The 25566-nt window shown below is 37.9% G+C and overlaps 2 protein-coding genes across 2 annotated transcripts; one reads left to right on the top strand and one right to left on the bottom strand.

The window, feature by feature from the left end:
- Nucleotides 1–1730: 1730 nt before the first annotated feature.
- On the bottom strand, nucleotides 1731–5299 carry LOC131772768 (uncharacterized). The gene is made up of 2 exons (XM_059088727.2): nucleotides 5280–5299; nucleotides 1731–3652 (listed from the first exon to the last, which is right to left on the bottom strand). Exon 2 carries the CDS (start codon nucleotides 3513–3515, stop codon nucleotides 2070–2072), a length of 1446 nt encoding a protein of 481 aa, XP_058944710.2. The 5' UTR covers nucleotides 3516–3652; nucleotides 5280–5299; the 3' UTR covers nucleotides 1731–2069.
- Nucleotides 5300–9066: 3767 nt separating this feature from the next.
- On the top strand, nucleotides 9067–24815 carry LOC131772777 (dolichyl-diphosphooligosaccharide--protein glycosyltransferase subunit 2). Its single transcript, XM_059088736.2, has 23 exons — nucleotides 9067–9116; nucleotides 10609–10802; nucleotides 12074–12166; nucleotides 13010–13121; nucleotides 13488–13554; nucleotides 13979–14054; nucleotides 14349–14393; nucleotides 14622–14711; nucleotides 15400–15507; nucleotides 16330–16398; nucleotides 16785–16906; nucleotides 18074–18133; nucleotides 19116–19167; nucleotides 20045–20136; nucleotides 20623–20737; nucleotides 21164–21310; nucleotides 21668–21718; nucleotides 22197–22283; nucleotides 22457–22552; nucleotides 23175–23250; nucleotides 23743–23780; nucleotides 24392–24483; nucleotides 24720–24815. Exons 1-23 carry the CDS (start codon nucleotides 9104–9106, stop codon nucleotides 24748–24750), a joined length of 1926 nt encoding a protein of 641 aa, XP_058944719.2. The 5' UTR covers nucleotides 9067–9103; the 3' UTR covers nucleotides 24751–24815.
- The last annotated feature ends 751 nt before the right edge of the window (nucleotides 24816–25566 follow it).

Consider the following 25566-nt stretch of genomic DNA (forward strand, 5'->3'; position numbering starts at 1 on the left):
AAGCTGAAACTTCCTCTGTAGCCAAAACAGCTTTGTGTGCAAACAAAGTCACGTGGTAAAAGGCTTTTAACGTTGCCTTGGAAATAGAGGATGACATTTTGCGCAAATTGTGAAATTTGCTTCTGATGAGAATTCTAAAGTAAAAAATAACACATAAAACAAGAAAACGAAGGTATCTCAGTTTTTGGTGAGGTCTTCAGTTGTCGCTTAAAGAAATCAGATAATTACCAGGATTAAGCTTGTTTTCGTCATAATTAATTGAATTTTTTGGTGAAAATAGCTAAAACATGATAATTTGGGTTTTGGCGGATGGATTAGAACTGTTTAGATTCAGCAAAATATTCGACTCCATCCTTTACCGAGGGAAGCGAGCTTAAATTCGTTTTAAATTAAAAAACTTCATGGGTGACCAAGGTACGAAAAACCTGTCGCATGAGATGGAAAGCCTCTTGATAATTGATTAGTTGTTCAGCCTAAAAATGCTTCGTGCAGAGTAGTCATGACTTCAAAAATAATTCATAGTTACATTTCCCCCGTTCGACTGGAAACAAAGCTGTTCCGTTTGCATACGCATAGCTTTTGAGCAGTTTTCAACAGAAAGTTGAGAATAATCCGGGATTGTGATGGTTTTGCTTTACTACGCTCTGTGATTGGCCCAGAAAACTCGCGCCAATATCTCAACCAATCAAATACAAAACTTTAAACCATTTGCTCCTCGGTCACTTGCTTTTTTCCCGCGCTTCAGTCAGTTTGCTTGTTTTGATTCTAAGTTCTCATTCGCTCCTTGTGATATTTCCTCTCTTCTGATTGGCCGTGGTGATAACTTGGGGGTTTCGTTTCACGACAATCAATCGGAAAGAGCTCCGCTTTGCTCTGTGATTGGTCTATAAAATTCGCGCCACTTTTCTCAACCACTTATATGTAAAACTAAAACCAACCGCGCCTAGGTCTCTCTCATTTTTTCGCGCAGTTTTTATGTATCCGTTCTCATTGGCTCTTTGTAATCCCTCCCTCACTTCGACATGGTTATGCTTTTACGACACAAGAGAAACGCTGTCTTTTCTCTAATGTTTAAGTAAAACTTTCGCGCATTTGTTAAACATTTTCTTTATGTTTCCGTTTCTCAAAAGCTGGGCAGTCAGCAGAAGGTGACTACTGAAGATTTTAGTGCATCGGCTGGTACTTATTATTAATAACTGAATTTTAAATTTACAAAAAAAAAATTTCTTAGCCAGTGTCCGGTCATCGGTCTGCGGATATGAGCGAAAGAGCAGACGCGCAAAGCACGAACATTATCAGCGGCTGTTTCCCTGACAACTGCAGTTTATCGCTCACCCGCTCTTTCCCTCGTTCCCAGTTTCCCTTCTGATCTCAATGGGCCTGGCTCAGGTTGGTTCTATTTACGTTCTTTGATGTCGAGGAAACAATGTCTTTCTATTTGCATAAACTACCTGAAAACTTATTTACTTCTGTAATAACATCTAAAGAACGTGACATTACTCGGAAGTTAACATATATCTTGCTTTTGTGTCCAAAATGAATCATGTGGTAGACAGTCTAATAACCGGAGACATTTCATAGGCTGTAACATGGCATAGTGGTCCACCACAAGCGACGCCATGCTAAATTAGTAACGAAGGCCAAGTATTTTAACTTGGCTAAATTCGCTTGTGAAAATACTTTAAATGTAGTAAGTAGAATCGAAAATCTTGCAAAAATAACGTAATAAGCTTTATTTGTTGATAAAACTAATCTTCCATTACAAGAGTTTGAGAGTTTGCAAAGATGCTGACAATAATTTGCGAAGGATTAGCAAAGAATGTTTGAATATATAATACGAATTCTGTTTAATATGCTTTCACATTAATTATGAAAAAGGCTTATATGTAAGCAGATGAAAACATAAATATTACGAGTATCTGAAATTCCACAAACATAAAATATCTTAGAAAAATAGATAACGAATTTTCCTTTTTCAAGAAAGTTTACAAAAGAGGTTTGATATCCGTGTGAAACAAACGCTACTTTACATTCCAGTAGCCGAGTTAACTACATAAATATACTGGCTTTCAGCTTGACTTTTTCGTGGCTTTGTCAACAATATCTAATGCCTCTTTGAGCCACGATACCTGCGTCTCTGATGCGAGAAACTTTCGTCTGATATCCGCTCCCTCCACGCACTTCTTCTCCAAGCTGTTCCTCAAGTGACGATTTTCTTCGTTTAATGCTGTCATAGTGTCGTGTAAATCGTTGTAATCTCTTTTAAACTGCTGTAGAATCTGGTTTTGACTCTGGCTTCGATTCCTCGCCTCTTCCAGATCTTTCTGAGTTGCTGCCAGAACGAGCGACAGCTCAGAAAACTTTCCATGGCTGTTGAGATGTTCCCGAAAGATCTCGTTCAATTCTACACAGAGCAATAACAAATGCTCATTTGTGGTAGAGTCTGTTTTAGCCTTACTCCTTTCCTCGCTGGCTCTGTTGCTTTGATCAGCAAGATTTTCTTTTAGTTCATTCACGAGACTTTTATAGGACGCAACTTCGTTTTCTAATGTCTGAATGCGCGTTTTCCTTTCGACATCTAACTTTTCCCAGTTTTCTAAAACATTTCTCAATTCTCGCACTTCCTCCCAACATCCTTCCATCTCCGATTTCATTTGTTTCTTAATCTTCACTTTCTCCTGTTCGTTTTTCTCCGATTTCTTTGTCAACAGTTCCATCTCGTTGATCGCTTCGACTGCTTGATCACTCGCATTGTTGGCTTCAACTCTCAACTTACTCAAATCACTCTGATATTTACCGACAAAACTCCGCAAACTTTCCACCTCTTCCCAGCTTTTTTCATGCTCTTCTTTATAAACCACAATCTGGCTTTCTAACTCTTCAATCCGCCGAGCTTTCTCGCTTTCATTTTCTTCCAGAAAATCAATTTTCTCCTTTAAAATTTTCAATTCGTTCTCGTGAGACTCCGCTTCAGATTTCAGCTCTTCTTCGAGTTTAAATCGTTCAACTAGTTCCTCTTCAAGCCTGATTTTAAACGTTTCCAACTGGCTTTGCACAGTCGCTAAATCTTTGCGTGTTATGTAAAGTTCCGATTCAACCTCTTCACGTGTAACTCTCGATCCGCAACTATTGCAATGCGTCTCTAAATTTTCCGCACATTTCATTCTCTTCTCTCCATTCTCTAAAACCATTCCACTCCGTTCTGTGCAATTTTCTGTGTTTACACGAAGAGCATTAAATTGTTTTGAATCACCTGATCTTGCACCATTATGAACGTGATCGTAAACATTTTCGTCTCCATCTACATTTGAAGGAGACCCCTCAAAAGGTTTCAAATTTTCACAGATACCGTGCACCACCTGCTTAGAGTTGTCTTTGTAATTTGAATCAGCCATATAAATATCCTGTTCTCTTGTAGCGACAGCAAAACTTTCCGGAGTCTTGATTCTAATAATCTCTCGAATATTCTTGCTCCCAACCGGCGGAGATCCCAACCTAATCGTTATATGAGTCATGTCGCTTCACTGTTTCAATCGCGTGAAATTTGCAACATCTGAACAGCACTGCGCTGGGTGCTATATAAAATGGAAGTCTTGGCAATTCTTGGCTAAAATCCAACGCTTTCATCCTCTAAAGCATGTAATTACCAAACCTGTGAATCACATTACACACAAAAATTTGAATTTCAAGCAGTGTTTGGCAACAACGCGCACAATCTGAATAGGCAAGTGTCTCGTGAGGACCGATTTTGATCAGAGCCACCTGTGGCACTTTAAGCAATAAACTGCAATCCGCGAGCCTATCGGCTTTGATTACGCGCGAATTCTAATTGCACCACGCGACTAAACAGAGAATAAAGACGAGCGCGCGTTGATATGGTACTTTTTTTCTGGTGTTCAAATCGATATCTCTTACGTTCGAGTTGAACACGAGAAGAAAAATTTCACGTCTACAAGCAACCATGTATTATTTTGTATATTACAGACACACCATAGGCCTTTACTACAAGAATAGTCGACTTTATCAATAAACAATAAAAAAACAGTTGTCGATTTTCGCTCTCAGCCGCGAGAAATGCCACCTCCAAATCCAAGTCACTTTCTGTTTTTCTTTTCATGTTTTGGTTTTCTTCCGCTTTTAGAAAATTTTAAACGTCTCTATTTGTGAGCGGCACAGATCTTTTAGTGTTGTTAGCAGCCATAATCCGGGAAAATTTCGAGAAACCACCTTGGATTCAAAATGGTGAAGACTTTGCCCTTCATTCATCAACATAACAGAGTGGCGCGAAAGGCGAGTGACGTGTCAGTTACTGATTGGCGATATTAAACACACGTGAAAAATTAACGTAAATAAATGACTGTAAATATATGAAAATCATATATGTGAAGAGAATGGCAAAGGGGGGGGAAGGTTCCAATCACACATCACGCGGATTTGTTTTACTAAATCACACATCACGGATAATTTTTTTAACCAATGACGTAAAAGGAGTCAGTATACTAAGCTAATACTGTAAGATTTTAACCTATCGGATGTATTTCGTAAAAAAAGTTGTGGTTATTCATCGTAGTGAATAACAATAAAAGCTAAGTTTTTCGTTTGTCTCATGATGTAGTCACATGTGATGTAGAGCGCGACGTTTCCACTGCATAATGCTAGTCTTCTTCAGGCGATGATGTCAACTAGTCATGCGTGATCTTATAAAGCATGATGCTCTGCTGTGATTAGTTATTTTTCAACAGCTCTGATTGGTGCATTTCGATCCCTGCTGTTTCACTCAGTGATTTGCTCCCTCGGCAGTCCGTCTGTCGCACGGCTCTCCTGTTGTTGTTTTTTGATTGTGGGCATCCACGCTTCTGCAATTTCTATTCCACCATCCCTGTTGATGTTGTTACGGTGAAGTCTTAAATGAATTGCCTCTTTGAGGGTCACGATCAATAAACGAAGTAAAGTTTAACGACCTCATCGCCTGAAGAAGACTAGCAGTATGCAGTCGAAACGTCGCGATCTACATCACACGTGACTACATTGTGAGACAAACGAAAAAACTTATCTTTCATCACGATTGGATGTATTGTCAAAAATTAAATTGAATCCAACGTTTTTTATACTGGAACGAATCGCGTTTCATTTGTCATATTGCTTTTTGTTAGACAAATAAAGACGACTTAGTTGTTGAAACTAGACGCTCCGAGAGCGTTTTCTCGGGCTTCGTATCGCAATATCAAATCGTACTTTACAAGTATAGAGCACAATAAAAATAAATCTTAGGTATTTACAATTCAAGGTGCTTCGTTGAGTATCCTCTTCATCCAATAGCTTGTTGTTTGCCTCACCTTCGAAGTTCTGTTCACGAAGAATTTTTTTTTTCAATTCAACATCTGAGGTGTTCGTCTGGGTATCATAGTCGTCATAGTATGTTCTTTAATAAGTCAATAGTCATAGTTTTGACAATGTTTTCGTAGTTTGAACCCATATATAGCCCAGTTATCTCGTGAGAACCAGTATGAACTTTACTAATTTGGCCATCTTTCACATGATTTGCGGCCACTAGTGGCTCTAAGATTGAGTAGACGTCTGCGCCACTTAAAATTTTTTTTTGATACACAGGCAATATTTATGTCAATGCTTTGCCCAATCCTCTTATGTACGGCAACTGTCTTTATGCCAGTAAAGGATATAACGTGGCATTTGAATTCGTTTAAGTTAAAAAATGTTTTCCTCGTGTACTAACTCATTGCTTACATCGCCATCCTCTCGGTATGCATAAAATGATACCAAAATTCTAACGTCTTTTACCGTTTCAGTCGTTTAGGTCGACATTCTTTCAGATCTTTCATTCGATGGATTCAGATACTTTCTGGTTTTTCTAGATAAGATCTGGCGCCCCACCACGACCAGGCGGTCGACAAAAATATCACTAAAGGTCATATACCTTGTGCAAATGTTAACTTTAGTAACTTGTGCTTATTGTGTTACGATTGTTTGGACCTACCACGAACATCAAAGACATCAGAGGTCAAGCGAAGGTCAGCAAAGGACGGAAAAGACCAGAAATAGTGTCACGGCTGCCGCAGTTTATTGATCTTTGTTAAGACTCTATTCGCTTTGAATGATAGGTTTCCTCTTAGGGCAAAGAACGTTCATTATCACGGGAATCTAATTAGTAAGTCTTATAAATCACGCGTCACGGGCTTGTAAAATAGAAAATCACGCATCATGTTGTCGTGTGCAGTCCCGCGTCACGCGGATAATTTGGGTTTAATCACGCGTCACTCTGCAAATTTTGGGACCATCACGCGTCACGTGGGCCGTAATTTTACACGTAGGCTGTTACAGCTTTTCTCAGGGCTTGAGATACTAATAGTTGCTTTATTCGCCTCGTTGCCAAAGGGGTTTTATTTCAGGAAGCAGTGATACCAGGCCTACGTTGATACGCATAGTTTTCAACCGTTACACTGAAGGCAAAAAAAGTTTACATACATCAATCACAAACTAAGAAAATGTCACCAACCTATTTTCTCCGTCACCATGCCTCTACTGGAAGAAGTCAAGAAGTCATTTCTGTTGACGAACCACCAGATTGTGAACAATAATCAATGTCTTGAACAACAATATTCTGATCTGCTATTTTGTAAACAACATTAGCCAATGAAGAGCCATCATTTGAGTTGGAAGGTAGCACTGAAAGCTCATAGAGATTTGCAGCCTTCACCTGGATTAGAAGGACAAACTGTACCCAGCGTTCATAAAATGATTGTCTTGGAACTGATTTAGTGTCAGTGGGAACTGTAATTGACATCAATAGCATGCCAGATTGTTTGACTTTGGGCTGATCACTATAGGAGAAGCAAAATTGAATTTAACCCTTTAATCCCCAAGAGTGACCAGCATCTAATTTCTCCTTACAATATCACCCTTGAATCAAACATAGAGGTTATAAGAATAGAGGAATTGATCACCAACTAAAGCAGCTCTTGATTGTAAAACAAATTCTCCTTGTCAGTACTATAGAAAATGTACAGAGAACAGTATGGAGAATATGCAGACATGCGTTAGGTTGCAAAGGGTTAAATTGTAAATATTCAGCAATCCACCATATCATTTTTTTCTGGCATACAAGTTTTAAAAAGAGGAATTTCTCCATATGCTAATCGGTGATTTATGTGTTGGAGAAAATCATCCAGCTTTACAACAACCATAGCTTCATAGAGACATTATCAAAATTTTGGAAAAGTCTGGGTCCCATTTCTCAGAATGGCAGTTGACTCTTGCCTGATGGACACCTTAAGGACACCCCGCTATTGCTGACAAGAGCCAGCCCCCCAGCAAATCACATGAAGAAAGTACATGACTGAAATAAATGTCTCTTATTACAGACTCTTACTATTACAGAAATGCAGACACTTTCATGCCCCTTCAGTGCAACACTTAGTGGACCATATTGGACACTTAAGTACTTCATCCAAAATCCTGACTCACATAACATAAAGTGAAATTGCAATACAGGAAAATAAAGAAACTATTCTTCAATTGGGTGTAAACATGAGAATTTCCTGCTTGCAGCCTTATCTTTTTTTGCTTTGTGAGGCCATGTTAGAAACTTTATGTTTACTTAGAACTGTACATATTATTTCATTCACTTTGAGACAAAACAATTTTTTTTCTCTTTTACCTTGCAATTACAGACTCTTGCTATTAAAGACACCAAATCTCCCGCAAAGGGTGTCCGCAATAATGGGAGTCAAATGTATTATTATAAGAAATCATGGTTTTGGAAAAAGTGTATTTTTTGCTATTTTTTCACTGAAGATCAAGACATCAATACTTCTTCAATTCAAAATATGAAGGGGTCCATAAAAACATCATGTAATGAAACAAAATAGACTGGTATTTGAGCTGAGATCTCCAATACTAAACCTAACATTTAGATTTCAAGTAATGATTGCAGGTCCATGAAGTTACAAGGGCTTTCAAAAGACAAGAGTCAGACCTTTTTAAGAAAAAAGATGTGCATTGCAAGAACTTTGTGGTTAGTTTACAAAAACTGCCTGTTGGCTCCTTAAACCGTTAACTCCTTGAAGTGGTAAACATGTAACTCCAGTACAAAAGTAATGACAGTACTCAAACTTATCAGGTAGAAGTTGTTATCTGGATCTAACACCAAATTCTCGTTACTGATTCTCAATGAAATGCGTAACAACTATATATTGGGGAGAGTAAACAATCAGATCTTTAAAGTTAAGGGCTAAACTTACATTTGCTTGGACTTTTGAAACAGGAAAGCATCCACAGTAAGAGCGAAAATCTTGGCAACTGACGACAAATCTTCGTTTCTCATATTGGCGGGAAAATAGGCATCAATATTATCTACAATGATAGCATGAGAAACTCTAGCTGTCGACATGTGGATAGACGCCATGTAATTCAGAAATTCCTCTTTCGTTTCCAAATAGACCATCTGTATGTTCTTCAAAGTACCACTTGAGGGCTGAGTTCTTCCATGAGTGAGCAAAGGAAGTTTTGAGAGTTTTCTGGGACAAATAAACAGGACGTGTTTTCCTTCGTCAGCAAAGCTAAGAGCCATTTCGAAAAGAAGCGAGGTTTTTCCAACTTCAGGCGGCCCACACAACAGGATTTTATCGATTCCAGTAACAAAATCTGCATCAAAAAGTAAAGAAGATGTGCTTTCTTGGCCTTCTCCTTTAGATTCACCGCAAGAAGGATTATTGATGCGAAACAAACGAGATAGCATTTTGACAAGACGCTGTTTACTGTCCTGTGCGCGAAATTTACCGCCAGGCGACATTCTAATGCGGAGAGGTCTGGGTACTAGACTTCTCATAAGCTACAAAACTACAAAACAGTCCTTTTCAAAAGGAAAATTTTCAGAAAAACTAATTTAGGAAATCAAAATAAAATCTAATAAATGCACTTTATATATATTTGTTACGCTGATTTGTTCGAATTTGAGAGACGTATTTCGGTCTTTATGAAAGGTTAAGGAGAAAGGGAAGGCGTAAGGACCTGGTACAGAGTTCCTTTCTATCACGTGTTTCATTCACTATCTCCTCTTTCTCTCTTTGTACGACACGTCTCCAAGATGGCTGCACGAGGTTCGTGAAACACATTTTAATTGAAAAATGCTATAGAAGTGATCGTATATCATCGTTTTACCGTAGATCTATTGTTTTCGGAGCTGCATGATTAAGGAGGCAGCTGTATCTTGAATGTTTAGACAGACCGTTCCTTCTATTTGGTCGCGTGTTTATACCAACTCAGGGAAATCGAATTGTGCTGATTAATTACTGTAGTCCAGTTCATTGACTTTTTTCAATATTCTTCGCCAAAGCAGCGAATTTTTTTCAAAGGATTTGATTAAATTACAAGCAGTGCCTGCTTCAATTGTCAGTTTTCTGGCAATTGGCTTAAAATATGGTGGAGATTTTCATTGTTACTTTTGCAGTCTATGAATGCGGTTGGCCTTTGTTTTGTCTACCCTCTCACTAGGATCTTGTTATAGGAAAAACAGTCTGTCTGAAACGTTTAAAATTACTTCTTCCTTCGATTCCACATAGTAGTGAATAACTGGACGAAATACGGTTTATTTCTGAGAGAGAATAACTTGACATGGCGTATCAATTTCTGTTATTGTACATACAGTAATATTTTTCTTTTATCTCGCCACAGTATTCTCAAGGGATTGATTTGTTTCATTTCCCTTACCCAAATCAAATTTATGGAAGACCCATACTGATTTCTCTGTTACTGCTAAATTTGATTCCTCTTGGTAGTTCACTAGAACCTTTCCCTTCAGACACAGGCTCACCTTTTTTAATGGGCAAAAACCTTTATTCATATTAGAAATATGTGCAGGGAGGCTGTGCGATAAGTCATGTGGGTGTTCTTGAATTGAGGTTCTACCATGCTCTGAATTTCATTGTTGTTCTAGAATCTCAAGTTCTACTTTTAGGGACTGATAAATCTTTTAAAAACACACTTTTTATGGAGAAATTTGTAGCAGGAGAATAATCCAAAGGAACTGGAGAAAATTCTTCAAATCTACATGAAAAGCAGCTTGACCTGCAAAGAATTTTCTAGTAGCTTAAAACTTTTTACGACTTAAGGACACACAATTGAGAATTCTTTTGAAAAGGTGGTGTGGACTGCTAACAGGTTGAACTTTGCAAACAAGACTTTGAGCTTAATACTCAGCAAGTCAATTCAAAAGTTCTGAAAGATATATGTAGAGTCTAACAGCTGTCCAGCCACAAACTATTTTGCACGAATATTATAATATTTTAACATATAGATGGAAATTTAGTTGGAGAATTATGTAAAGTAGTGAAATACATGTAATATTATGATCTCTGTCACTTGATGCTTTTTATCCTCACAGCAGTAAGCTTATTCTAGTTACTGTACTCTGTACATTTCCTATGATATTGACAAGGAGATTTTGTTTAACAATCAGAAGGTCCTTTTGTGAGATCATTTCCTGTCTTCGTTTGACCTAATGCTTGATTTAGCTAGGTTACTGTAAGGAGGAATTAGATGCTTGTCACCCAGTGAGATTTAATTGCCATTTTCTTTTTTCATGATTTACAGGTGCCTGTCTTCTTGTGGTGTTGGCCTTCGTAGTCTGTACCAGTGCAATTTCTCTGTCCAGTGTTTTGAGCATTGAAGATCAAGTTAGATTCAAACAGACATTCTACAATGCTATACCTTTCAAAGATCTAAAGACAGCAACCTATTCAATCATAGGTTTAAAACTGATGAAGGCAGAGATTCCTCCAACACAGGTATCATCCAGTTTATGAATTGTACAGATAGTTTTTTTAAATTATTTTGATAGAAAGTGTTATCAGTGAAAAAGATAGTTTTTGGCCACTGCAGTAGAACCCCACTAACTCAAAGCTAGATCCAATTACCTTTGGATTTGACCCCATTTTTCCAGCCAAGTTTACCTCTATAACTCAAACTTTTTGTAAGAATTTCACTCAATATACATAGTGTTAGAGTGTAACTGATTGACACACTCCATTTGTTAACCTTGATAGATATGAATGTGATAACATTTATGAAGTCATAGTGCGTTTAGCTAAACTTCCCAAACTAAAATACCATATTCCTTCACCTATAAGCCAATCTCAGCTATAAGCTGAGACCCTAAAAGTTAGAGACCTTCCAACAGACTCGTGTTGTCCAAAAGAAAAAGCAAAACCATCGGCTATAAGCCAAGAGCAAAATTCTTGATTGTAACTGGCCATTTGAGTGAGCAAACCTCACAGAAAACATTGGAAAATGTCTCAATGAACACAAAAGCTGATGAATGAGAATAAACGCAAAAGAAAAAAAAGCGAATCAGTGAAGATGTTTGAGTCAGCAGGTTTCTGTTGTAGTTATGAAATTGAGTGATGATGGCCATAAGGAAGGAAAAGGCTTTTAACACTTTACACCCTTATATCAGTAATCATATTCTCCATACTGTTCTCTGTACATTTACTAGTGTGTGGACAAGGAGAATTTGTCTAACAATCAAGAGTTTCTTTAGTTGGTGATCATTTCTTTCATTCTCATGACAGTAATGTGTGATTCAGAGGTTATATTGTAAGGAGAAATTAGCTGCTTGTCGTTCTTAGGGGTTGAAGTGTTAATGGAGTATTTAGAGTTGAACAGTAGGGCCATAATGAAATTAAGTGAAGGATGAAAAAGAGAACAAAGCTGAAAGCTTATTTTAAATTACCTATGTGTACATTGGATTATTGGAATATTGAGAAATTAGAGCAAGGTGAAAAATAACAAACAGCTAGTTGCTAGTAGCAGAGCTCACAGAGACCCAGGTTTTAGTCCTGGCCAGGGCAAGGTGTTGTGCCCTTGAGACATGCGGGAAAAAAAAATGCAAGCTCCACTTGCTTGGCTAAATCTATATATTGCCACTGAAAATTGACTGTTGGCTACCAGATTTTAAATGCTGGTTGCCAACAGGTGACTTTGATTAAGTCTTGTCAGTGTTCTTGCAGGCTTAGTGGAGAACATCTAGTAACTGTTTCTGTTATATTTCTTTCAACAGGATGTTTGCAAATTTGCTAAGGATAGCATTGATAGTAGCAGTGTAACCTCCATATTCTATGCAGCTACCATAAAGTTTTTTGCAAATTGCAAGGTTTGTAAATCTTTCTCTTGTTTTCTGCAATTATTTTATGGTGACATTGCACTGTACTCTTTTGTGTGTTGTGATTGTGGTCATCATTATCATTATTATCCTGTACAGACCAGAATTTTTTCAGGCCTTATTTTCACTACTGCTTAAGTAGTGTTCATTACTGTGAAGATTACTTTCATATTCACATCTTAATCCACAGTTCACTTATGATTTTCATTTATTCACAGTCATTATTATTATCATCATTATCATTTAATGGGAAATGCGACAGGGTATTGGAGGGTGCATTGGACCCCTGGGTTGATAGGTCCAACTTTAGGACCAAGCCATGTAATTGTGTCCTTGGACAAAACACTTTCCTCTCACAGTGTCTCTCTCTACCCAGTAACGTAAATGGATCCTGGCAAATTTTTGGGGAAGCCTGATGAAATGCTGGGGGGTAACCTTGCATTGGACAGGCATCCCATCTAGGGGAAAGTAGTAATACTTCTAGTCACTTCATGCTGTGGAAACTAGGATGAGCTACTTGGCTCTATTAAAGATTTTTTTATAATTTCTATGTCACAAGTGGGGAAGAGAAGCAGAGGATCAAGCTCTCCTGTTTCTTATCAACCTACATTATGTATAACCCTTACCACGGCTTTGGGAGTAAACTGTTTCATTTTTCTAACCTGTTGTGAGATCAAGAATGCTCTTAGTTGCCTCATGCAATGTAAACTGCGATAAGCTTTTGACAATGTCTATAACTTGACTCACAAAATTACAACACCTGTAGCCTCAATGTTAAACTTAATGTCTTTGTGGAAGTCAAATTACAGTTGTCTTTGTCTTTTCTGACTGCAGTTTCCAGCTGCTCAGGGAGTAGAAGCCACATTATCAACTGCTACTATAGAAGGAACAGACATGAGAACACTTTATTATGCAGTGGCAGCACAAAGTTATTTTGGGCTGAAAGGTATAATGGTGTTGATGATATAATTATTTGTTATGCATTGGGCAGGAGGTCTGTATAGGGAAAAACTGTGTCTGCAGTCTCGACTTTGGCCTTGCACTGCCCTCAAAAACTAGGGCACAGTTTCCCAAATTGACCAAATTTTTTATACCAAATTGCTATTTCCTAAATGTCACTGCGGCACTGGTAACAAGCATGGGATAAGCCAATCTGATTTAGGGATTTGAGATTCCAGCCTATTGAGATGCTTTACTTTACTGTTTGATCAAGGTTGAGTTCTTAAAAATGTGATTGAGCAGTGATCAGTTGCTTTCAATTTGGAAAAAAAAAACTGATTTTTGTATGCTTTATTGACTTTTTGCATTTTAGTGGACACAGCTGAAGTGCTCAAGGCAGTGAAGGCAGCTATCAACTCTGATGAAGACAGCATCCTTGGGTAAGGAGAAGGTTAATTATAACTGTTTTTTCTTTTTGTCTGGAATTGTCTGGGATTTCACCATTTCCTGCCCATCCCAGAGTTTTTTGACCAACAAAAACTCCAGATTGTAGACATCCCTGATTGTCTAGGATTATTGGCTGCTAAGCAGGAAAACCACAAGCATTTCTTTTTTCCGACCTGTCCCACATTTCCACAGTTATAGTGATCATTGGTGAAATTGCAAATCATCTGGCATTTTCCCAACACATGAAACCAGCCTTCAGTTGTTTTAAATTTGGCTTGAAACAGAGGTGCAGCAGACATTAGTATTAAGTAGAATTTGAGAGATGAAGAAAAGAAACTAAGTGTTCATTTGTCACATACTGGTTTTTCATATTTCCAATTGTGGTTGAAAGGTATGTTTCTCTATTCCTGTTTTCAGGGCAGCATATGCCTTGCTCACTGCCACTCATCTTCCTAAAGACGCTGATGTGTCATTCATCACTGACTTGATTGAGGTAATACACTCAAACCATTCATTCCCAAGATCTTATTAGTAATTCTCCCTACTGTATGCCATACAATGCTTATGATGTTAGTTCAGAGAATTTGTTTTTGGATCAACTAGGAATTTCCTTAATGATATTTTTCTTTATTCTCATCTCTTGTCTGCTTGATATTGTATTAAAGAAATTCTGTCTTGGTCACTAATGGTAGTTTAAGGGTTAAAAGGTTTTTTCACATTTTCCTTGCTATGTAATTTTCCCACAAGAACAACTCTTTTGACATGTCTTGAATATGTGTTTCTTCAGGATACAGTAGCTCAGGCTGATGAAGTTGACAACAGCTATTTGCAGGTAATCTTCATTTCTGCATTAGTGTGCAAGTAAATTTAACACAGATGAAATTTCCAAACAAAACTCTAGTTTTCAAGCATGAGGCCTAGTATCCACTCCATTCTGTGCTGTATATGGATTTTTTTGTAAACTGCCGAAACGCTTTTAGAATGAAATGCCATTTTCAAATTTTTGTAAGTTCTAATGTTGATGGGATTCTAATGACACTTGTTTGTTTTTTGGTTCCAGTTTGAAGCTGGACTCTTGACAACCTCAAAAGTGGTCTATGCCATTTATTTATACTCAGAACACATCAACAAGGCTCCAGCTATGACTGAGGTAAAGGAAGATTTTATTATTATTGTCATCATTAACATATCATCATTACGGGTACACATGATTAATTACAAGTCAAGCCTGATGCTTTGTAATAAAGATTTATATTAGTATGTGAGCTACGATTGGTCAATTTAGTGGGCAGAATTTCACTGAACGATCTGTTGAATTCAGAAGTTTGTTTGAATTGAAATCTTCTCCCTCAATTTTATCTCAGTGATGTAGTAAATATCTTACCTAACCCTTTACGTCCTGACATCAGCATGCATATTCTCCATACTGTTCACTATACATTTCATAAGCTGTTACCAAGGAGGATTTGTATAGTAATCAAGGGCTTCTTTAGTTGGTGATCATTTCTTTTACTCTCATGAGTGAAAATTAATGTTTGATTCAGGGCTAACATTATAGGGAGAAATTAGATGCCAACCGCTCTTAGGGGTTAAAGGGTTGACCTTGTTTTCTTGGTTCCTACTGTAAGTTGTGGAAATTTTTCTGTTCACATTTATGGCCCATGTGCTTTGCACCTGGCCATAAATCTAAGGAGAAAAACTTGGTCATTACCTCACAATACAAACCTCAAACTCATCAACAGTTGTGATAAGAGGTATGACTAACAGCAATATGTTACCTAACAGCAGTTTTCACTGAAACACATGTACTGTGTTTGATTGCAATGCTCATCTTCTAGGAACAAGTCATCAAGTTTACCAACTATCTTCTTACAAGGAAGCATGTTCAATCTGTGGAGGACTCATGTGTTCTTTTCTCGGCCTTGGACAAGCTTGGCAACAATGCAGTGAGCACAGTTTGTTTTTTTGTAGTTTTTTTTCAGTCAGATTTAAAGATTTTTGTCTCAGGTGGTTTGGAGAGGGTTTGTGGTGTGCTTTTAGTTCATGTATCAGGGCTGGGTTGTTTAAAGCTGGGTTGAGATAACCCAGGGCAAGTGTGAAATTTGATTTCAGATCTGAAAGCTTGAAAAGAAAATTGAGTTTAAATATTTTTTGCTTACAATGTGATGGTTGGCTGTTCTAAAAAGAGTTTGGAAAATTTCCCAAAAAGGCTTTTGAACAGAGAAGTAAAGAAACCTGAATTAAAATTTAACCCTGTGTTGGCACTAATTGGCCTTTGAACAACTGGACCCAGCAGTTTCAATAATTTTTTCCATAAGTGGCCATCAATGGTGTAATTTGCAGCTGTGCTGTTAGGTGATACCCAAAAAATGAGAGTAAGCTGGTTTGAGGTTGTAGAGGGGGCTGTATTTATTGAAAAGCCTGAATTAGCCTGCTTTGATTTACACCAGTAGTATAACAACTCAACCCTTTTACTGTGTTTAACCCCTTAATTCCCAAGATCTCATTAGTAATTCTCCTTACTGTCTGCCACACAATTCTTGTGATGTTAGTTTGGAGAATTTGGTATTGGATCAACTTGTAACCCCCTGGTTGATATTTTTCTTTATTCTCATCGTTTATCATCTTTTAGGTTACCTTTGGCAGCTATTTCTGTTGTCAAACTTGTTAAATTATTTTCTAACTTTGAAAATGAACACAGTGGCATTATAGTGGTCAGATATGGTGATCTGAAAATCATGACTTTATTTACTTGCTCTTCTTTCCAGTTCCATGTGCCAGTTGTATTCCAGTTTTATGGCTCTCCGGTTGTTTCAGAGGACAACAAAATGGTCAAGGTATTCACACATTTGAGTGAATTAATTTTTCCAAACCTGTCTTATTAAACTTTAACAGGGAGATTTAGTGTTATCAACTGAGTTGATAACACATAAGTTGGCCACCGTAAAGAGTTTAAAGGCTGAAGTTTTGAGCGTTAGCCCTGCGTCAGAGCAATCGATGTTATACTCTCCCACTGATGCAGCACCATAGTTTCTTTAGAAACTTACCCCGTTTATTAAACTTTATTCCTGCATGACCATTTACTGTGACTCATACCCAGGCTTTTTATCTTCTGTTTTTGGTCAGTTAGCATTTGGCATCCCATCCCTCCCTTCCCCCCCCCTCTCCCCCTCCCCAATAATTCTTTTTATATTTAATATCATAAATATACTCTTTTCTTCAGGTTCGTGTAACTAATGTCATGGACAAGGCTTTTGGTAAAATGACAGTCACTGGTACATCTGCAGAAGATGCAGAGGGAACAACTGTCCTTAGCAACAAAGTGTTCACTGCTGGACCTGACAAGTGAGTAGTTAAACTAAATTGATCAAATTATCTTTTTTTTTTAGATCAGGGTTACATCCAGCCAACATGTTCACAGGCTCATTATATGGAGGAGAAGGGAGATTGTACTAAAATTTTTATTTCTTGTGACCAAAGCATGATTTTGTATTAAGAAAAGTTGAACTTGGAAATGAACTGGTTAAACCTTGATGTAAAGTAATTACACCTTAAACAATTTTTTTTAATTAAAATAAAAAATATCCTACCACAGTGACTTCATTGTTATCGAGACTGACCTTGGGCGTGGCATGTTTGCAGCACATAGGTAACAATGGTAACACTCCTTAACCCTTTAACTCCCAGGAGTGATTAACATGTAACTTCTCCTTATAATATTCATACGCTATCCAGCAAACAGGTAATGAGAATACTCAAACTTATCAGGCAGAAGTTGTTATTGTAATCTAACACTAAATTCTCCAAACTAAATTACAGGGTAATGTGTAATCACTAGAGGGGAGAGTTAACAATCAGATCTTGGGAGTTAAAAGGTTAAAGGTGTTTAATAACTGAGATCCAAATATTAAAACGTAAATTTAATAAGCATTTTGTTAAACCTTAAAACTTATTATAATTTTCAGAGAGAACTCTCTAAATTAACAAGTATAATAGCACTTAGGTCTGATAATTTAAACAAATTAAGCAAAATCCTCTCCTAAACAATCCTCAGTTTAGCTCAACCTTTTATCTGGACATTTATTTTTATGAACAGCATTAAGGGGGCCAACCACTAACAGTGAAAGGACATTTATTTAATAAAATCATTCCTCTTATGGAGAAAGCCTGAGGCCAACTGATTGTGTAAAACCGAAATAAAGCTTAGACTTATTGTAAATAAAATCTAATAAAGAACCTGAATAAAGGGACCTAAAGCTATTTTTCTTAAAGGAAAAAAAAATAAACTTGAATGTGCTTGCATAAAACGTATCTTGAAAATTGTTCTCAAATATTTAATTTGATAAAATCTTACAATACCCAATTTTAACAATATCAGAACATTAACCATTTTAAAGATTTTAAACAGTTAAAAAAAATCCAAGTAATTTGTGGAATATCTATGGTATTTCCGCTGTTGTTTGTTCATTAAGATACAGAGTTGATTATTTATTTTTTTCTGTTTTTACCCAGCTATGAATTAAACTTCATGACATCACGGCCAGGACCAGGGGTGTACACAATCAGCATCAGGTTAGGTGATGTTTCACAACTAATCATTACCGTTACAATTTCCTTAAATGTGATTGGTGCATTAGGTGCTCTATTTTTCTGTAATTGGACACCTGTAATTGGACAGTTGAAGCAGCCAATCATACAAAGTCCACTCAGCTAAATCCGCCAATCACAGAATTAATCACAATAACCATAGAGACAACCACTTATCTAGAAAAAAAAAACTGGCGAATTTCCAAAATGGAGTAATTTTTTTACTTTAGACATTGTCTGTACCGGAGATGCTTATGCTAAATGTTTCCGTTTTTTTTTTTTTTCGGAAATTGTAACGGTTATGATTAATTGGTAACAGGACTTCGTGTTGTCCAATTCTGTCTGTCGTCAACAAATCAGACTCCCGCGTTGCGGTCGCCCGATTTTGTTTATCCCTCGTATGATTACGGACCAAATCGGACTCCACTCGCTCCTATTACCATTATTTATTGACTCTATCAAATTGATTTTATAAAAGTATCGAATCGACTTAATTTTTTGTCGAATTGACTCGTATTGAAAGGACCGGTTCCTAAACAGATTCTTGAAATAAACCTCTCTACACGTAGCAAAAATTTGTTTTGCGTGCACATCTATCAGCTGAATTTTTAGACAAAGCACCTTTTTTTTTTTTCGTTTTTGCATCGATCTGTTAACATTTGTCGTTAGTCTATGAGTGGAAACCTCAATTTAGTTAACGACGCTGGAGCGATGCGACATAAAACATCTTATCTCCACCGAGACTTCTCTGATACTGTGAGATTTCTTGACTAACCAGGAGATGACATTTAATCAGTGTAACATAAGGGGGAAGATTGCTCTTTGATGATCTTGAGACAGCTGGATTGAAAAGGATTTTCTTTGTTCTGTCCTGTGATTCACTTTCGACATCTCAACTTGAATTGCTGTCGAGCCTCTGTGCAATGCACTTAATTTTCATTTACTCAGTGTCTGGTTTATTTATTAGTGCCAAACCACACAAAGAGGACAAGCGCCTTTTGGGAGCCACTAGTGGCCAGGTGAATCTCCTTTGTATTTTTTGTCCCAACTAGTTTTAATTATTTCAAAGTAATTTCATACCAGTTTCAGCTTTATCCGCAGCTGCCACGTACAGTGTTTTTGTTCATTTGCTTCAGAATTAAGCGTTGTACTTTCATATATCAAGAAAGACGAATTTTTAGCAATAAAGAACTTTTTAGTATGGGTAAATAAGTTATCAAGTTCCAACCTCTTACACTAAAACCCCGCCTGATTAGCCCAAGTTGTAGAGCGCAGCCTGCCGTGCGGGAAGTCGAGGGAGTTCAATGCCCTAACCAGACCAGCACTCGGGGTCTTAAGAAACGTGATTCCTTTGCTGTGACATCTGCAAATGGTTAGACAATGTAGTCTTCTCGGATAAGGCCAATAAACCTTAAGCCCCATATCCTGCATCTTTTCTTTACTGGTTAGCCGTGGAAGTTAAAGAAACCACGCATTACTCGCAAAAGGTAGTAAACATACATTGTGTAGCTCTGATATTGTAGTCTAACCTAGTTTTTAAGGATGCGTAAATTGGGGCCAAATTTCCTTTCTGGTAAACTGCTGAATGCAGTATGGCCAAAGTCTCGCAAAGTACTGTAAAGCATGTTCGGGCATATTCATGGAAAGAATACGCTATATAAATGCATCGTTATCATTTTCATTACTTTGGTCCGTTCCCCCGCTGTAACTTGATTGCCGTAGTCCTACTGAAAACAAAGTATTCAAAATTTCTGGTAAAAATATCCTGGTTTGTTGGTGAGAGAGACTTTTTAGAGAGACAATCTATTTACATTGTTTTTACTCTACAAGGATTTCCTAGGTAAAGCATTTTATTTTAGAATGATGGTGGAAAGTCTTGTTTTATTTTCGCTCCAGGTTAAAGTCAAAGTTGTCACTAAGGTGACTGTAGAAGACGTGGAGTTGTCAGTCGTCGACAAAGAGCAAAACATCAAGGCAAAGACTCTCAGGTAGTTTGTGTTTCACAATTAAAGTCTCATTACTGAATTTCGCGTACTGTGTAGAGCGCTTTTCAATGTAAAGTCATATAACTAAAGTTATCAAAACGGCCCATCTGAAGAAAGGAAAATACCCTGGAAAGCCAAAGAGTACTCAAAGGGAAAAAAAACAAACAAACAAGCAAACGGCGGGAAACGCGGGAAAACTAAAGCGTGGGAAAGCGCGGGCGACCAAGGCGCGATTGGTGTTGGTTTTGCATCTGATTGGTTGAGACAGTGGCGCGTGTTTTGTAGACCAATCACAAAACAAAGTTAAGCAAAAACAAAGCAATTCCGTTTTGCTTTCGACAACCAAATAAAATTTTCTCAATTGTAAAAGATGGGAAAGAATTTCATTGATAAATAGGATGTAGAGTTGTGTCGGCAATACCTCAAGCCACTGGGTCTAATTCTTTAAAACAGTTGTGAACTCATTCATTCATTTCTTTTCGTTTTCAGCGTCAAACATCCTGAAGCCATCGGTAGCGTGATCGAAGCTGATTACCATCAGAAGGTGGTGATGAAATTTTCACTAAAAAGCTCGTCATCTGGAGATCTGTTCACCCCGCACCAGGTGAGTTGAATTGGAAACATAGAATCTATAGATTTCATATTCACAAGAGCTATACCAAGAAAGTTAAAAGCTTTTGAACATCGTGACTGGCTTGTGTGTTAACCGATAGAAACCCAGAAACCGTAAAACTGCTGCTTTTAACGATGAACTGTCAACTCAAGGGATTATGTAATGGCTTGCATTTGCGGAAAAGCGCTCCAAAGTGTGCCATAAGATTTTAAAGTATCAAGAAACAATTAATTTTTCACTCATGTAAGACAACTTGGTTCTGACAGCCTGAAAGCTTGCCACCTAGTAGTTACAACTTCCGCACATGCACAGACGTGTGACCACTGTGTACTTATTCTCAGGTTGTTATAAATTTTCGTAATGAAGCTCTCTTTTTAAACGTAAACGTTCTTTTATACTTGCTTTTGTCATCCATAGGCCTTTGTCAGACTCACCAATCAAAAAACGAACCAAGAAATATTCTTTGTCGCTGAACCAGAGCAGAGCAAAGTTTTCAAGTTTGATTTGGATGTGGGAGCTACTGCAAAAGACTCCTTCGGATCTCTGTCTGGAAAATATAAGATGGTGAGATTGGATGATTTCCTTTTTGTTGTTATGCCTACGAGTTTGCTTTACCGAACACCCAGAAGCATTAACTGACACTGTAGGCTTCAATCATTACATCTTTGTAGCCCAGATTGTCGAAGAAACTGGAACAAAATAACCGGTAGAAATGGAAAGAGGTAAAAATTGCGAATACTGTGCAACAGATGCGTCGGCCAACCGTTGGTCAGCTATCGACCAACAGTCGGCGAACTGTCGGCAATTGTCGGCAACTATCGACAAACACGGAGTGGCTTTACGCGTCAATAGGACTAGCTTCTCGTTCTCAGTTTTCAGAAGTTTGTTGACTTACATTTCCTTGATCATTCTATTTTTCAGGACCTCATTGTTGGAGACGCTGTCATTCAGAATCCTTTTGAGTGGAATGTTGTGAGTATTTAATCTAAACTCTGATCTGTTTTTGGGAGTCCAGCAAGTTGTTTCTTTCGCAGTGGTGCGGTATTTCATTGAAGTTATATGGGATTTATTCGGAAAACTCGCTTCACTCTCCCAACCCATAAGATTAACCATAGACCCTTGAGAGTGACTAGCATCTAATTTCTCCTTACAATATCACCCTTGAATCACACGTCAATGTCATGAGAATAAAGGAAATGATCACCAACATAAGAAGCTCTTGATTGTTAAACAAATTCTCCTTGTCAACACCTTAGGATAGGTATAAAGAACAGTATGGAGAGTATGCATTATGATATACTGATGTTAGGGTGTGAAAAGTTAAAGAGTAAAATCAGTGGCTTCGGCCACTCGCTGTTTCCTGCGCTTCAATCATTTTTCTTGTTCTACTTTGATTTGTCATAAGCTCTGTGATGTTTTCTTTCACTAAAACCATTTTTGTTTTCCTCAGGGAGTTCTTTCATTAACGTTCGGTGATGACCCAACCAAACCAGGCAAAGACAAAGAAAACATGTACCACGCCAAACCAGAAATTGAGGTAAAGCTAGTCTTGCATTTGTTCTTGGTCACAACTTTCTTTCGAAGGCAATGAGGCGAAGATAAACTGCATGGTGAACAGTTAGAAAGAAAAACCAGAGAGAAATTCATCACATGTGCTAACCAATCAAGTTGCGCGTATTATTCAGCTAATCATATAATTCCCTTTTTCAGCACATGTTCCGTATTCCAGAGAAGCGCCCTCCCAAAGCCGTTTCCACAGCTTTCACTGCCCTGGTGTTCCTTCCTCTAGCTATTATGCTGATTGTTGTGAGTATTGCATGGAGATATGTGTGAGCCAAATTCGTGAGAGCATTTCCAATGTCAACAAAACTATGAAAAATAAGGTCAGCTGTATGGGTATGGCAGTGGCCCTGTGGACTAGGCACTGGACCCCCGAGAGAGAGAGTTCTGGGTTTAAGACCCCGTTGACTCACTGTGTTGTCTTGTTTCACGATTTTTTTCATACAAGCATGTTTGAAAAGCCGTGTTTGTTTTTTTTGCATCAACCTGGTCACATTTGTTGTTAGTCTATGAGTGTTAATCTCAGTTTAGCTAACGACGCTGGAGCGATGCGACATAAAACATCTTATCTCCACCGAGACTTCTCTGATACTGTGAGATTTCTTGACTAACCAGGAGATGATATTTACACAATATTTACAGAGCCCGAGGTAATAACATCTTTTGTGCTCTGCTAAATTGAAATGTCTTCTATTGCTTTTATCACTTTCTCGGTAACATTGACAAAACGCGAGGCAGACATTTTTAAATTCAGCGTAAGGTGATTATAGCGAGATACGACACAATGTTCGACCAATCAGAGCGCGAGAATCTCCATGATAACCTTAGCAACTCTACTAAGAGGCATTTATTTTTTTTTTATTTGCAGTGGATAAAGCTCGGAGCTAACATCTCCAATTTTCCATTTTCTCTTGGGGCAATAGTCTTCCATTTGGGTTTGGGAGGTAAGTTTAAACTTTCAACAAGTATGTAAAATCCGAAGTTCTGTTTGGTTTATCCAAGTAGAGAGGGAAACACTGGGAGCCGAGATATATATCTCCAGAAATGTTCAGAAAGAAACATTCCTTCATTGTCGCAGTTGTTACAGTTGTTAGCTTTAAAGTTCTGACATTTTTGTATGGTATTGAACAAGTCTCAATTGAATGCTTTACTTCACTCTGTGATTGGTTCAGAAAACTCGCGCCACTCTCTCAACCAATCAGATGCAAAAATAAAACCAATCTCGACTTGGTCGCCCGCGTTTTCCCGCGCTTTAGGCAGTTTGGTTTTTGCTTTGAGTTCTCATTGGCTTTTAAAGGTATTTTCCTCTCTTCCTATTGGCTGTTATGACTACATAGGTTTGGATTTACGACACTCAATCGAAAAGCGCTTTGTTTCTTTTCGTTGATTTTTCATGGATCGGAGTAACCGTTTTTTCACTTTGAATTTTTTTTCAGCCATATTTGTCCTTTATTACCTTTTCTTCGTCAGCCTGGTAAGTGTTTTGCTGCTTCTTCAGCTAAACTTGACGAACTTGCATCATTCTTTTCAATTTGTCGTCAGTTTGAAACCATTTTTTCAACGAGACTGGCGATTTTAGAATGCTACTGAAGAGAAAATCTCCTCTCCACCGAGACTTCTCTTTGTAAATAAGATTTCTTGACTTAATCAGAGATGACTTAGACTTGTTTAGAGTAGTTTTGCAAGTTATGTTAATTGCTCTAAAAATGACGAGATTCTTGGAAAAACGCAAATGTTCGTGTATGAATGTTTCACAGACAAAAACGTAGAGGCAATTTTTTAACTATAAAACACGTTTTTTTTTAGGGCTGTTTAAATGTTTTGAACCGTTTCCCCGCGCAACAATTCTCCCAGTTTGCGCCTTTTTCACTCGTAGTAACCATTCTGGTACTTTGCGTCATTTTCTGTTACTTCGCGCCTTTTTCACGTGTAACCGTTCTGCTACTTCGCGCCATTTCCACACAGCAATTATTTTATTTTTGGCGCGTGGTATCTGTGTCCCTTCTGATTGGCCCTTTGCTTTCTTTGCGTTTTTGTGATTGGTCAGTTGTGATAAAAGTTCTTGTTCTTTATCTCTACGTGTAGAACATGTTCACCACTCTTAAACTCTTGGCTCTCATTGGTGGTCTCACATTCCTGGGCGGCAACAGTCTCCTGAGCAACATCGCGGCCCGCCGGTGAGTTGGTAATGAATGAAAGTTTCCCAGCGCTCCCTTTATTCTTTAACAATGAACCACATGACAAAGGAAGAAAGAAGCATGATTCTGACCTTCTGTGAAAAAGTATATTTTAGGATCTTTAAGTTGTCTTTTATGTTCCGCTTGACGGACGTTTTGGCCTATGAAGATGCTCTTTTCCCATTCAGTAGTGCTGTTATTAATTAACTTTTTATTTATCTTTTTTTTTTTTTCAGAGGAAAACGTTCAGTTACGGAAAAGAATTAGGCTCGCTTTATATTGTTCATTTTTACGAAGTGTTCATTGTGCAATAAAGTAATTCTATAAAATAATAGTGTTATTTTGATGTAAGAGTTTGTGAAGTAGTGAGAATTGACCAATTTTCAATTGGTATTGCTTTGGTTTCGCTTTACTTTGGTCTGTGATTGGTCCAGAAAACTTGCGTCATCCTCTAAATCAGACGCCAAAAGAAAATCCAACCGTGTCACGGTTTGCCTGTTTTTACTTTGAGTCCTCATTGGCTGATGACGACGAAAACCTTTGTTTCCAGTTCTCTTTTATTCTTGCCCCTCTTCCCCTCTTGAGTGGGAAAGGAGATGGAATCTGGAAACGAGGTTGGCGGTAACATCAGTTAAAAACACCTGCGCATTTTTAATACTGATTTGTGATATGCTTTTCAAGAAAAGCATTACGTAAGTGAAAAATGAAACGGTTCCGAACGACCGATTAAATTCACCAATACAGGGGTTTTCGTTTTAAAATGGAACCCCTGTATTGGTGAAGCCGGTTATCGCCTACTCTCCGCTGTCTCTTAAACCGTCGAGCAGGCTCCCGTGTTTGACAGAGTTTGGCCCCACGGCACAGCAGCCTACTGCACGATCAGCAGCTGCGTGTGGAAAAAGTTATCGAAACCCCTGCATTAGAAACGTTAATAAACAGGATCTTAGTATTAGGAATAGTACTGTTCGACAGAAGCGGCGCATCGTGTGAGACTCAGAGAAATCAAACCGAAAAAACCCATTTCAAAACATTCCAGTTGTGTGCACGGACCTTTCTAATTTTCCCAGTCAGGCCGGTCGCAAT

Source organism: Pocillopora verrucosa, chromosome 5 (genome assembly GCF_036669915.1).
Source record: "Pocillopora verrucosa isolate sample1 chromosome 5, ASM3666991v2, whole genome shotgun sequence".
Classification (NCBI taxonomy): Eukaryota; Metazoa; Cnidaria; class Anthozoa; order Scleractinia; family Pocilloporidae; genus Pocillopora; species Pocillopora verrucosa.

Bases quoted from the DNA above. Each gene is read 5' to 3' on its own strand.
- LOC131772768 (XM_059088727.2), bottom strand. From the start codon at position 3,515: ATGACTCATATAACGATTAGGTTGGGATCTCCGCCGGTTGGGAGCAAG.
- LOC131772777 (XM_059088736.2), top strand. The intron at 16,399-16,784 runs GTATTCACACAT...TCTTTTCTTCAG, and splicing joins AGGACAACAAAATGGTCAAG to GTTCGTGTAACTAATGTCAT. The intron at 19,168-20,044 runs GTGAATCTCCTT...TTTTCGCTCCAG, and splicing joins TGGGAGCCACTAGTGGCCAG to GTTAAAGTCAAAGTTGTCAC.